Raw genomic sequence first — 15594 nt, forward strand, 5'->3', positions numbered from 1 at the left:
CAAACCCATGCATTGTGCATGACTAAACCCATGCATTTCATGTCTAGTAATTGTGTACATTTAACTCTTTTGACATTCTGATATGGCACCCAGCACTATCAGCCTGAACCAGCCAAATAGAAGTTTTAAAAAAAATATCGCTGTCACCATTTTCATGAATGCTCAAACAGTATTCTGTGAAATGAAATTGTTTGTGCTTGGCATTTTCGCGTCACAAAGACAATTGGTATGGCTATCGTCTTGAACCCAGTCAACGACAGTCCCCCTCGGCTGCTTCTTTTTTGCTACACTCTAGTTAATTAACATGTCCAATTACGTCTTAGTATGAGTTTGTTCTGGCACTACGTCAAGGCTGAAATTTTACAAACCTCCGAACCGCTCTCTTCACTGTCCACCTCCGACACTCCAGCAGCCCCACCGTGTCCCACATTAGCATTTCTGAGAACACACACTATGCAGCACAGATGGGTAGCATGGTCTCTTCCTAACAGATGAATTTGTAAATATTTACTTTCCCAGATTGTTTCTTTCACTTTCACCCTTCCATCTCCTGCTTTGTTATACCTCCATACCATCCTTCTTTTTTTTCTTTTCGTCTTTTTTCGAATTTTTCTGTCCCAGTGGTCCTGCCTTTATCTTATCATGGGGGACCCGCTCACAGGCATCTGTTGAGTAAACACACTTGCATCTGCATACACACAGTTTGAATATATGATGAAGTGGATGACTGACTATATGGAAAGGAATACACACACAAGAGCCTCAGCAAACAAAGAGTTGAGAATAAATAGGCAGAAGACAATGGTGTGTTTTTTTTAGGCTTAATTCAGCCTTTTATAGGCAGATGGGGAATGATGGTGTGATTATCATTTTAATTAATAGACTTTCATTTACTATGAGCAGATTTTTCTCTCAATGGCAGCTCAGACAGGTGGTACTGGTACTTATATTGAATATCTGAAGGCTCAATAATTCCACTTGATTGGTGGCATTATTGTGAAGCGAGATATGAGAAATGTTCTTCAATTTGGGCATTAAAACTTGCATCATGTGTGATGTCCCGCCAGTCTTTATTGCCAAGGTAGAGTCAGTTATTAATTTAAATGAATTAAAAAAAAAAAAAATACTGTGATCATTACTGAACACCCATGGCTTGAGCTGATGCAAAGTGAGTGAGGGTTGATCAGGTTGCCCAATGCTGCGCAACACACAATCAGATACACATAGCACGTCATGCACGATCAAAAAATAACAAATGATTAAACATCCGTAACTCACAGCGCCATAACAATGACCGTAGTTGTTTGTGAATCCAAAGTCCAAGCCCCCCACAAACCTCCCTACATGCCGCCACAACCCTTCCAAAGCTAAGCCATGTGTTTAATTATCACAATGCTTGCAGTGAAATACTTGATTTATGATGCTTAATGTTGTAGACGTGTGTGCGCACTTGTGGCCGCTGAGGCACACCTGTTTTATAAGGCTTGATGTGTATGCGTGTGTGTGTCTTGTTACTTTGGCATTGCGTGCAACGCGAGCACTTTCAAATATGGGCAAGCTTACACCGAGACGCTGTCATCCTAGCGTACTACCCTGTGACGCACACCAAATTAACAGTTCCCCAAGGTGGAAAAGAAAAAAATATACATATTTTTTGTAATCAAGATACATGAATTACTAAGGACTCATTTAATCCCTAATATTAATATTAGCTATATTCTTCGGGTCATTGTCCATTCAAAATACCCATTTGCACTCAAGCTTTAACTTAATGGTAGATTCAGATGAAGTTTCCAAAGACATGACACCATCATCTGGGTTTTCACCAATTATTGAATGGCTTAGTAGGTAAATGTTGGGTTTAAAAGAACGTAATGAACAATTGTCTTGAAAAAAAAAAAAATCTGTCATGATTCTGGCATTTAGCAAAAATATATATATATATATATATTAAATGAATGATTTAATATTACTTTTGGTAGTACTAATTGACCTAAAATAAGTAAGGTTTAGTCTGATTTCATGTCGGGCAGTCAGGGAAAAAAATGTACGTCCTTTTATATAGTGTATGTGTAAACTTCTTGTTTCAACTGTATATATCATACAATGCAGTAGAAATCACACTGACAAAAGTTTATTCCCTCATCTAAGTTCTGTTGCCAGTTTTAAAAATAGCACCCTATTGACTTAATTGAAAGCAAATTGAAGCTGCAAACTCATATGGCGCGTGTCCTGATTTCCCCTCTTGTCTTGGTATCATTAACTCCATCTCTCTGTTTCTCCCACTCTGGTTTTGAAAGTGTAACAACAACATGTTACCTTCCTTTCTATCTCATTTTAACAAGGAGGATACAAATGTGGTACTCGTTCATTATGATCTCACATCACACCTCTGTCACCCTTAGATCTTGGAGAGACAAAGGTGTCAAAATGACAGCGTGTTGTGTGTTTTTTTTTTAGCCTCGACCTAATCCACAAAAGTCAATTTTCACATATTTCTTACAGTATTCCATCTCCATGTGCTGTTTTACAATTTGGCCGGATTTGTACGTTTTTGTCCATGGAAGGTGTGAATGCTCTTAGTAAAATAATGTCACATTGGCGGCAGAATGCAACCGCCCCCAACACCAAAGGCTACAAACAGCAAATAAAACAACTCCCCTTGGTGAGTTAAAAAAGAAAGTAAAGAAAAATATGCATGTTTATTAAGTAATTTTATTTACTTCCCCTCCCACTGAATAGAGTAGCTTGAAGCAATATGCTGATATGCTCCAGTCACAAGAATATTACATATCAGTAAACAGTGCTAATTTATCACTCTTTAATTTATGATAGCACTTCCAAAATATTAATGCAAGTGAGCTTTTACTGTTATGTAAAATTGTATTGGTTCAACAACAAGTCATATATAAAGCGATTCAAACCCGAAAGCATCTTCACCATTCAGGCGCTTTGACTAAATTATTACAAAAAGCCTCCAGACAGCAAATAATCATTTAAGTAAATATTGATTAAACCAGTCCTGTGTTGTACTCTGTCATGCTTCTACATAAGTTGTTTTGCTACGTTCTTGCTGATAAAGTTGCTAATCGGTGCACTTTGGAAGAATGAGTATATTTCATGAATCAGATGCTGTTAAATGTCATTAAGTGGGTGATATGCCACATTCAAGTGAGAGTTATATATGAATGTGATTTTATACATGTGTGTGATTTTTGTAAATTACCATGAAACAGCAACCACATCATCCAATGATAAGACCGTGTCAAGTGGCCCTATTCCCGGGCCTAGCCATCCATAGAGCACAGAGTCTCTCTAAGAAGTACCACGCAAGTGATTGTGTGAACATAATAAATATTTGAACGGAGCCTGTTACCCACTGTTGCCAGCACACGTACGTGCTGCTACGTATGGGCTAATGCTACATAGGGTACATACCGTACATTAGCAGTTCAGCCACTTCCAGCAGTGAGGCCTCAGGACGCAAGTAAAGCAATCGCTTGCATCTTCTTGTATCATTATTTAGGTTATCTGGATCATGGCAAAACCAGATAAGTATTGTTGTTAAACACGTTTGAAAGTGGCAAAAGTTTATAACAGGGTATGTGTCGGCATTACTGGAAAATTATCGTTTACAATCCAAGTTGACTTCAATATCCCAGAGGGGGCACTTTGTTTATACCTCTAGAAATAGTCAGGGATTCAAACTAGTGCACTGTTGTTATATGTTTTACATTCTATTGTTAGGCTTTTTTTCTGGATGTATTTTATTTACCTTATTTACTTAAATATATGCTAATATAAAATTGGGTTTGCTGTTTTAAATATTGCCAGATTGGTGTTGTTGTTAGCAAAAGACATTTGCCTTCCTGCAACTTTTTCGATGGTTAAATATTTTGTGTCTTGTGTTGTTTTTAATACAAAACTATTCATCTAAGATGATGCACAGTTGCAAGTAGCAATGATCATGTCCATATTTTAAGGGCTCTTCATTATATCACTGAGGGGGACAATTTGTTTTTTGCGTACCTGCAAAAGCACTCACTCAACACTGTAAAGTGGTTCACTGTATTATCTTATATTTGGTTGTATTTGTTGTACTGATGGGTAAAAAAAGATGTAAATATAATTTGTTTGTCTTTTTCATTTTCTTAAATTTACTGGTACATATCCTCATAAGATGTTGAATTGCTCTCTTGCTTCTAAGGATATCAGTACAGATGGTTTAAAAACTGGCAGTATGTTTAAAAATGTTTAAAAACCATGCAAAAAATCTTACTATACATACGGTTCAGTACTTGCTGATCCACCTATTCACTGTCTGTGTGTATGTATTCATCTATTCATAAAAGTTATAACTTGAGTATCATTTGTCAAATTATGCTCAGGTGACACATTTATTTTTACTCTTGCCTTCCACATTTTATTTTCCTTTCTTTAGGGAAGTTATCAGTTAAATCTCAGAGATCAAGGATGGTGGTGCCTGAAGGCCATTGGTTAATATTAATGACCATCAGCCAATTGGAACTCATCAATAGGTCAGGGGTTATCAGGAGCTTGCAGATGCAGGAAGTTAATGTAATCAAAGATGATCAAAGATGTCGATTGGGGTGACCCTTACTTTTTATGTTTTCTTTACTCAATGTCTTTTTCTTGATCACTTAATGGCGGTGAGCAATAGTTAAGATGAAAATAATTTCTATTTAGTTGCTTCTCTCACTATTTATTGAAATATAAGCATGGTACGATAATGAAAATGAAGAAAAGGCCTCCAATTCAAACTGAGGATGCTGGAATGCCAAAAAGTCTCTCATAATTTAAGCCAGGGATGTTGTGATCGATTTTTAAATTTATTTATTTTGTATTTTTTTGATTGATGGTGTTGTCACAGATAAACAGTACGGACTAGATCTGGCCAACAAATGTTCCTATGTGGCGGCCATGTAGCATGGTTGTAGGCCTATCTGCCTATTCATATCTATGGCTGTAGTTTACTCGGCCGCTTGTTGTTTACACATCTCTCAAACATATGCTATAGATATTTTGGTACAATATACTGTTGTTTTTTTTGTTTTGTTTTTTTTGTTTTTTTTTGTTTTTCATGGCAACCAATCGTATAACGGAGGTGTAAAAAGGTAACCTCGCGGCTCATATAAGTGATAGGCTGCTCCCACCCCAAGCACCACTAACGTAAGTTTGAATAAACTGTTCTGAAAATAAAACTGTTCCAAAGATTCCAAGCTTTTTATTTATCTTTTTTTTTTTTTTTTTTTTTTTTTTTTTTACAGTAATTTTTGATTTTAGGCCACAAAAAAAGTACCAAACAAAGAAGTCCTTAACATTCATGGAAAAACAGCTTTAACGAATGACCCCAGCACGTTATTAGTCCGTTAAATCGCGGTTCCACTATACAGTCTTTTCATTGCATGTCAGTGGTGCGCCACAAAATAATGCAAACAAACTACAGTGCATTCAAATATCCTCACCTAAAAATACTAAAATCTGAAAGTCCACTTAGTGCAGTAACAAAATAAACATCTTAAATAGTTAATGAATCAATTTCACTGCAACATTGTAGAAGTAAAACAAGAACACATAACTCCACTTCAAAGAAGTAACTTAATTTTTTATGACAAATGAAAACAGATAAAATCCCATTTCAGGATCTAGGTTCAGGTTAGCTCTCATGGGGTCAATACTCAATACTTAACATTGTAGCACCACTGAAAACATGACTGTACTGACCCAACGTGTCCTAAACACACAAAAAATGGGGAAAGTGGGATTTAAAGGGGAAGTCAACGCAAACATTTTTTTTCAATAATAGGTTCTATGCAAGCCCACTAGTTGAAACAGGCCATTCTGATAAATATTGTGTTTGTGGAGTCAGTGTTAATCCACTCGTTTTTAGCCATCTGTGGAAGCGGCCATTTTGTCTTCTGTCGACTGAAAATGACATCACAACTGCTCACAACGACCAATCACGGCTCAGATTCAGAAAACAGGTCAGCCGTGATTGGTCGTTGTGAGCAGTTATGATGTCATTTTCAGTTGACTGAAGACAAAATGGCCGCCCCCAAAGATGGATAAAAACGAGTGCATTTTGCTGCTTAATTTATATTCCACAAACGCAAAATTAATCAGAATGCCGTGTTTCAACTAGTGGCCCTGCTGTGAACATATTCTTGAAAAAAATATGTTTGGGTTGACTTCCGCTTCAAGTAACAACTGCTGAAAATGCTTGCCTGTTAATACGAACAATTGCGCCAGCAGAAAGCATAGGATACAAGGTTTTGTATCAATGAAATTTGTTTTCAAACGATTACTTCAAAACCATGTCTAGTAGCTGTTTACTAATGTTTGTCATTTTTAAGCCAGCTGCAGCAGACCGCTATCGGCCCCAATTTCCAATCACGTGATTGAATTGGGTCAACTTTAACTATTGTCTTCTAACTGTTGTTTGTGTAAGAATTCTCCTATTGCTAATTTTGCCCTTTTGTGGTAATTGACAGCTGATTTAGCCATCAGGTATGAGGCCAAATGCCTCTGGGATTTGAGCTAATCATTAAAACTGCAACATGTGAAAACAGCATACATTAAAACTGTAATGTCAAGTATGCACTCGAGAGCTGTTTTTTTGAGCCACCGATGATCCGGCCTTGTGTTTCTTCCACATGCTGTCCAACACTTGCCAATGCAAACACAATACATAGAGCAAATCAATTCATTTATTCCTTTTTCCCGGCTACAATTAATCCAGTGAGCAACCAGATCTATAATCAATGGCAACCAATTGGCTAAAGGTTTCCAAATTAGGTTTTGATTGGCCGAATGAGTCCATGGGGACCAGCCCTGCCCTTCTTTAGAACTTTTTTTAGTTTTACGGCGATGGCAAAATGTTGGTCGATCACAAACCTCAGTTTATTTTTTTCCCAACTGTAACGGATCTTCTTTGTCTCCTATTTCCTGGTGTTTTAATACTATTCAAATACATCTCAAAGTTGTCTGATGGGGTTGAGGTCAGAAACCATTTGTTTGTTGTTTACACATACGAGTATCATTTGTAAGCAATTGGAGGATTCTGAGAGGGGTTACATTGTGGTTGTATATGAAAGTTTCTAGTTTGAAAATGTTCATGGTCAGCTTCCCCATTGTATGTTGCAGTCATTAATTTAAACCGAATCGTCTCACACGCTTCGTCTCTGTCTCTCTCTCAGGGTCCCAGGTGTAACAATTGCGACAGATATAATCTGCGGCTTTCCTGGAGAGACAGAGGAAGACTTCAGAGAAACTGTAGACCTGGTGAAATGTTATCGATTCCCCAGTCTCTTCATCAATCAGTTCTACCCCAGACCTGGTACACCAGCCGCCAAGATGGAGCAAGTGCCTCCACATATGGTGAGTGCACACAAGGAGAGGATACAGTCATGCATTTGGACAATTCAATTGTTAAGAGAATTTGTCTTGACCAGTATGCATCATTTCAGCACTATAATTTATAGGGGGGCTTTATCACTTTACTCTTGTATGTATTGTAAATATTATACATACACATATTTTACCATGGCTCTTTATTGGTAAATACTAACAAATTGTCCATGGCAAAAAAAAAAGATAAGAGACGCGTAAGATAAAAAATATACGATGCTTTTCTATGCTTTAAAGTGAGCACGCAAGCATAGCCTGGTGACAGATGAACACCTGGAAACGCCTGCATCTTTAAATTGTTTAAGCACCAGAGATGGGCACATCGGTAAATTTTGCCTATCCGTCATTGATCAGCGGCTGGGCCACTCGTCTGTTATCGTCTGTCCGTCATTATTTCAAGCCAACTAAATCTGTCATCATCAGTCTGTCACTCCATCGTCGTTATTTTAACCACACACCTGCCTCTCCTGCTCCTAAATGGATGATTATGAATGATGTCTGACCGAACACAAGCTTTACTCTTCAAGGACTACGTTTACATGCAGTCAACATTCATCTTAAGGTCAAAATTCCAGTTTCTGAAACATTCTGGTTCAAGTTAGGCTCGCTTGCAAGTGGCAAAGTAAGAGGCCTGCCGGTGGCTTCACTTTTCGCTACGGTGTGTAAGCGGCATCGCACCTTCCATCACTATTGACGGAATGCCCACCTCTGGGTAGTACGATAAGGTAGCAAACTTGTTGGGGCCTAAACTGCGCCTCTGGCTGGTTGCTGCAAATTATTAAGAGCCACATTAGTTCATGATGAAATGAGGGCACAATATGATATTGTTGATACATTGATTGATCCTTTTGTACGTTAGCAACAATCCGTTCTTAATCAAGTAGTCATGTTCATTTAGCTGCCGTCATAAGACAACAAGGAAAGAACAACACAGCAAACCTTTCCCACTGAAACTGAAGTTTGGAATGTACACTACAAACGCCACCAAATTAAAGAACACATTTTAATCCAACTTTAATCCAAACCTCAAGTGCTTTGAAGTTTGCAATATGAGGAGTGGCATGTTCTTATTTCAGGTTAGACATTTCCCCCTAATGTGTGCATGCACAGAAATTAGAATTCCACACTTCAATAAATTTGCCTGTGTGGGTTAAGAGGAAACACATGCCTGCCTCTTGTCATTTAAAATCCCCAAATCCTGCTCCAGTTCTGTCGTGTCCATAATTTCTATACAGATTCTAATATTACTAATCCTGACGGGATGAGACATCTCTCAGTCAAGCACCTATCCCAAACCCTACAGGTCTTGCAGTTGTGATCAAATTCAACTGAATTTTAGAACATTGATTCTCAACATACATCTCAAACATACACAAAATTACTTCCCCCTACCTTAGCTTTGAGTCAGTTAAAAACTCTGATATATCTGTGGTGTATCACAGAAACCTAATCTCTCTCATGCCCTTTTCTCATGTAGAGTTGTACATGTGCGGCAAGGCTTGGAAGCAAATGGGTCGGGTAAAAAGTTTCTAACATGTCAATAAATCATTCCATTTGATGAATATGAAAGGCAGTGACAGACTTCAATAGGTAATGCATTTTTTGGTTGAAAATCCCATGACATTTAGGAGTGCACATGGTAGTTATGTTGGCTTTAAGACTAGGGGGATCTCCTCCGAAAAAGAAATTCCCCTGTAAGGGATCCCTGAACTCTAAAAGTATTAAAAATCTTACATTTGTGTCATAAATTGCTTATCAAAGGCATCAACATACGGTAGATTAGATGGTTCTTAAGATGATTTTTCACACTTGAAGACACTTGGTGTAGCGCTGTAGCTCAGGGGTCACCAACGTGGTGCCTGTGGGCACCAGATGGGCCACATGAGTAGCCCACAGACTTGTTCTAAAAATAGCTCAGGTAGATTTTGGGCCGTTCAAGTGAATTCACGGTGCAAAATTTCTTCTCCGGAATATTTTCAATTTATCTGTAGCAGTGGAACATATGGCAACTGGCCGTAACAAAATACGTAGAAATCGGACCACCTGGCATCTCTGACATCTGCTGATTCAAACCTGAAACACTCTCAATGACGTGCTATTTTTCTTGGGAATTAAATCCCCTTACTCCACATCCGGATCTGCTGAAGCCATTTCAAAACGTTCTTGTTACAAAACACATGGTACAAGTTAAAACGAATTGGTTTGTGTGACCTGCCCACGAGTAGCATGCAACGTCTGATTGGTGAGTTTATCAGAGCAGGGGTGGGCAATTCCGGTCCTCGAGGGCCGATATCCTGCATGCTTTCTATGTCTCCCTGCAGCAACAAACCTGATTCAAATGATCATATAATCAGTAAGGTCTGCAGAAGCTGGATAACGATCCTGATCATTTGAATCAGGTGGGTTGCAGCAGGGTGACGCATAAAGCATGCAGGATGCCGGCAATGGAGAACCGGAATTGGCCACCCCTGGCTTAGAGGAATGTTAGGGAGACGACATGTACAGTATGTGTAAAATAGTTGACACAACTATGATTGTATTTTTTATGCTTTTCTTCTAATAGACCTGACCTTTTTTCTCATGCGTGACCTTCTATGCTACACCTTCCATCTGGTGTTATGTTCCATCTTCTCTCGCATTTACACTCTCTCACTCTTTACCATCAAAGTGTTGACACATCTCTTTCATGTGGAGCGTCTTCATAAGTCATTCCCTTTGTCCCCCCCTTCACTTGATACTCTGAGGAGACGCTGAGTACGTCTTAGAGGGATCAATCCCTAGGCAACTGCACAGCTGCTCCGTTTCTTATCTTTTTCTGCTCGCTTTTCTTTCTGTCGGATCGGTCTCATCCGAATTTTATTGTCAGCGGTTGGATGTAAGCAGGCGTCCTTTCACACCCTTCTTCCATAGAACACGACTGAAAGTTAGACAGTGGAAACATGCCCCAGCTTGTAGAAACCGTTTATAATAAATGAGACTTTTTTTCCAAACTTGATTTCTGTAGCTTGCTTTTCATGAATGGATCAGCAAAAAAAATTATTTATACAGATCTGAATACAATTGCTTTGTACAATGGCTTCCTTCATAGCAATGGGCCCCTGGCAAACTACATGTTTCAATTCAATTTCTTTAAAGTGGAAGTCAACCCAAACAAATTTTTTTCCAGAATATGATATATGCATTCCCACTAGTGTAAACATGGCATTCTGATTAATATTGCGCTTGTGGAATATGAAAAATCCACCCGTTTTTAGCTAGCTCAGGGGGCGGCCATTCTGCCACTTCTGTCAACTGAAGATGACATCGAAGTTGGTCTGGGCTCAGATAAAGACCAATAATGGCTCAGCTTCAGAAATCAGGTGAGCCGTGATAGGTCGTTGTCTGAGCCCTGAGCAACTTGGATGTCATCTTCAGTCGACAGAAGTGACAAAATGGCCTCCCCCTGAGATGGCTAAAGTGGGTGGATTAACTCGTCTATTCTACAAACTCAATATTTATCGGAATTGTTTGAACTAGTTGGCCTGCATATAACATATTCTGTAAAAAAAATAAATAAATGTTTGGGTTGACTTCCTCTTTAAAGGTGTACCTAATGCTAACTATGTGACAAGAGTAAAAACACGGTGTTAGTGTTACACCTGCTTCTGTAGGGAAAACCTGCAAAAAAACCATTGTGTCATTTGTCAGCATCCACCTGCTCTTACACACAGCTAGGCGGCGTTAAGGCTGTGAAGGGTCAGTCATTAATAAAGTGGACCAGATGGTTTGTCTGGAACACTACTGTGCTGAATAGCCATGGGACGCAGGGAAGGATGGAGTAGAAAGTGCATCAGAGTTGACGGAGAGAAATCGAATAAAAAAGAAGTTGGAATTCGAATGAAAACGATATGCATTGAGGAAAGAGCCACTGGGTTTTGGAGTGGCGCAGTGCACTTAGATAGAGTTCACCATGTTTGTTCATCCATCAAATGTATTAGCTGAAAGTTCACATCAGTTAGCTGTGGGGTCATTGGCAATTTGTATCTGGTTTGCTTGATGAGTGTGCAAGCAAGCTTACGTATTGCTGCCTACTTTAACACATTTAACACTAGACAATGCTGTTTCTTAGTTGTTGTTTTGTTTTTTTGTTTGTTTTTTTGTCTTTATTGTTATTCCCCTTGTTCAGTAACCGGATGGACATAAATCAACAGGTCTGAGACCATCAAGGGGAGGTGGTGCCTCCAAACAAATTTAGCTAAGCCTTTCAAAACGGAAATGTTGCAGAATGTTTGTCTTATTTAAGATCAGGGTTTGGTCAATTAATATCAGACCAGTTCGGAGTGGACCCATGTCAAAACAAATATCAGAAAAGTGGTAGCTTTTTTTTTGGTGTATTTTTTGATGATTAGCTGCATATTGGCACTGCAAGAAAGAACTCAACAGTGCTTCTATGTAATCAAGTCGGTGCACTGTTTTGTTTAACATTAACAGCACATGAAAATGCAGCCGGCGATGAACTCAGGTAATCACCAAATGCTGATGTCTTAGGCCAGTGGCCCAAGCCAACTGACTAATTAGAGAAGCAAAGAAAACACGCGAGAGCTCGAGACGGTCCAGCTGCGAGGAGGTCCAGGTGCTTTGTGCTATCCGTAAGTTATTGCCTATTGTAGTCTGTGATATATGAGAGAAAGCCGCATGGAACGCCGAGCAGAAGCAGATGGAAGGAAAATAAGACCACAGGGATGGAGGGAGAGTCGGGAGCATGTAGAGAATATAAGGATGTGAATGCTATTAGCTTGGATCTCCATAATCATCCCCAGGTGACCGGAACTTAGCCTTGATAAATGGACTTGCTGAATGGAGCGTGTGGGTGTGCGCGTGTGTGTCGGGCTGTCTGTTTGAATGCCAGAAAGAGTTTCCAGTGAGCAGCTGCCGAAGCGTGTGAGAGCCGAAAAAAAAAGTGATGGTGAAAGAGATGAGTTGCTCTGTTGGGACTGTATTTTTAATTTCCCTAGATTGTAATTGGTTAAGGACTCCATTACCCATGAGGCATCGGTGCAGCTGCCCTCCAAGTAAAACAGCTGGCCAGCTACTGGTAGCACTATCCCAGAGTGTTACTATCATTCATCTACGCCATGATGCAAATGCAAACACATGCAGGTCTGTCCCAAATGCAAACTCTTCCTCTCTAATGAATGTCACGGGAGCCAATAATACTTGACCAGAGGCAACAGGCATTAAGTGTGAGGTGATGCTGATGTTGCTGTCTGGGGTTACGTAGGACATGCACATGATTAATGAGTTTGAAGGGATAACCTATTCCGTGTGTTCTTTCTTCAGGTTTCACTTTTGCATGCAAGTATTTAAATGTGGCAAAATCAGTTCTTCACTGTCTCAAAAACTCTGCATCCCATGGCTCCAAGTTACAGCGTCGTAGAAGTGAGACAATTTAGCATGCATGAAAAGGAAGGCTTAATTGCAATCTTTGGGCTATAATTTAATCTTTGAGTTATTTGTTTACCCTAAACTCTCTATAGAGAGTTGTAACCAAATTGTTTTGCTGTTAAGTGTTTTGAAGCACATACTGTACATAATTATAGCACGTCCCAGTGAGATGCTGCACATAATCACTTTATTAATCCCCTATGTACTGCGGTTTACTAACTTGCAACGTCTCATCACACGGTGCAGCGACTAATCATACCAAAAACTACAACCACAATAATAAACAATAGTGCTGTCTTAAGTAAACACTCTGCCATCCGTTCACGCTCTATTGAACAGAAGTTCATCACATAATTTTCCAAAGTGTGCACAAAATTTGCATGTTTCTTAATGCTGTAATGCCAAATCCCATTTCAACTAGCAATATCATTTTAAGCACGGGCAACACCTTTTAACATGCTCGGACATCAGATAAAGTTGGAATTTGTTGGGGTTGTATGTGATTTTCCGCCCTGGATCTGTTAACTGTTTGTCTATTACAAACCTAGATGATATTCTTCTATTCACAGGTGACAAATAATTTAGCCTTAGTAGAGCCAATTTCTTAAATCAGAAAAAAATCCTCATGCGGACTCCTAATCCACACAAAATGTATTCTTACAAAAACGAAACATCTTCACACATGCTTGTGCTGTGTTATTCATAAAATGAGGCGCTTTTTGAGTTGTTGGCAACCATGTGTGTGCCTCGTTGTTGTCTGTACGTGTAGGCCTTCATGGAAAGTCACTTCCTGTTAGTCACAGCATCTGTCTCTAGTGGCAACAACAGATGGACGTCATGGTAACAACTAGCGTTCCCCATCATGTTGATGGCAAAACCGCATAAACACGTTGGCTTTGCATTGTCGGGTTGTCACTGATACAACATTGACAGCATGCTAGATTAAGTTTTCTGGTTGGAAGAGAATGCGCTCGCACACACACATACACACACATACGCAACCCCCCACACACACACGCACACGCACGCTAAAGCAGCCTATTCTATTACATGATTGGAACTTGGCACTTGTGCAGTACAGCATTAGGATTATATTGGAGCAAATGTCTATGATTTTGAAATGTAAAACGTGTTCATTTTATTCCATCAATTTGATGGAAACGGTGTATTACGTGAAAGTAATTGATTAATTTCAACATTAAAACAAAGTCCCATGCATAATCAACCCAGGCTGGCCTTTCCGACCTGTAGCACCAAGGTTCATTGAACATGACAATCTCACATTACTCTTTTGAAATTAATCTCACATTACTCTTTTGAGATCACATTATTCACTTTGTCATTTTTCATGTTTAGTTCATTGTTGCAGACCCAATCTTTCACTGCAGTTTCTCATTCCATTTAGTTCAGTGTAAATTATTTCTGTTTTATATTTGTTAATTGTATCAGTCCATCTCAAATGCATCCAGCAACTTTACTGTGTGGGTGTGTGCATGCGTGTGCTTGTGTGTGCGTGTAAACTGCATGGGGATGGAGAAATCCTAACCTGCGGTTACATCTCTGTTGTGCTTTTATGCACATGCACACACACGCGTGCACGCACGCACACACACACACACACACACATGATGTGGGGGGCTGGGGCAGAAGTAGGCAGAATGGTTCTAAGGAGTGATGATGAGAGGATTGCTCTCACCTAAGGTGCTCCAGGCATATATAGTGAGATACATCGCCGAAGGGGTGGGGAGAATCAGGAGGAGAGAGTGAAGAGTGAATAAGTATGAGGATCCCCATCCTGTGGGGAAATATAGGAGATGAGGAAGAAGTGAGGGTACCGAGGGATACATGGAAAGCCAAAGAAAAGATTGAGAGAGAGAGAGAGAGAGAGAGGTTTTGAGTCGGTGGCGAGCCCCTTGACTGAGAGCGCTAGAGGGATTTAGGTGAAAACCAAAAGAAACTCTGAGGTAGATGGACATGGAAAATGATTCGAGGATTGGAATCCAGAGGAGCCTCCAGGGCTCATATAATGAGGAGTAGATTGAGAGTGGTCATTGGGATGAAGAAACGTGTGAACAGGAATATAGCGTACAATGAGGCATGATGAGATGATAGACTGGTTGTCAATAAAGTTGCGTCATGCAGAATAATTACTACTACTACTAACACTTCATTTGTTTAAAGTACTATTCATAAGGAGTAAGTAGCCTCTTATTACAAAACATAATGATGTTATGTTTTCTCAAGCTACAATGATGACTGCATGTAGAAGCAGAGCAACTTGTATGTTTTTTGCTCCCGATGTACAGAAGTGACCTGATGTCACTAGCTCAATCAACCCTTTACCAATCAGCAGCGAGTGGAAGAAAGCTGGAGAAAGAACGGAAATAGTTCCAAAGTTCCTTGTAGCTCTAGCGGCAAGTACACGCAGCCTTTCCCCCTCAGCCAGGCATGGCCTAATCAGTGGGTTAATTGCGCCTCTTTGTAACTGCATCAGCGTCATGTAACTGATTGCATTAACAACTGCTGTGTATCAAACACTCACGTCTCACGCGTGCGCATCTTATTACGTATCGCAAAGGTTAAGGCTGGACTTTGAGCACCAATTACATCGAAAATTTACTTTCTGATATGACTGGTTGGCAAAAGTCTCTTTCAGTCTCTCTTCCTCTGTCTTCATTTTATATTTTGCAGGGTTAATGAATTACTGTAGGCGTTGCTGTGAGCCGTAATGATTTTTCTCCA

The 15594-nt window shown here is 39.6% G+C and overlaps 1 protein-coding gene across 1 annotated transcript in view; it reads left to right on the plus strand.

Moving 5' to 3' along the window:
• cdkal1 (CDK5 regulatory subunit associated protein 1-like 1) overlaps positions 1–15594 on the plus strand; it is a 209470-nt gene that overhangs the window by 153467 nt on the left and 40409 nt on the right. The window contains exon 11 of the mRNA XM_086037970.1: positions 7218–7398. Coding sequence (XP_085894096.1) covers positions 7218–7398 — 181 coding nt within the window. The remainder of the gene's footprint in view (positions 1–7217; positions 7399–15594) is intronic.

This window comes from Filicampus tigris, chromosome 8 (genome assembly GCF_054856515.1).
Source record: "Filicampus tigris isolate MCC_2025a chromosome 8, RoL_Ftig_1.0, whole genome shotgun sequence".
NCBI lineage: Eukaryota > Metazoa > Chordata > Actinopteri > Syngnathiformes > Syngnathidae > Filicampus > Filicampus tigris.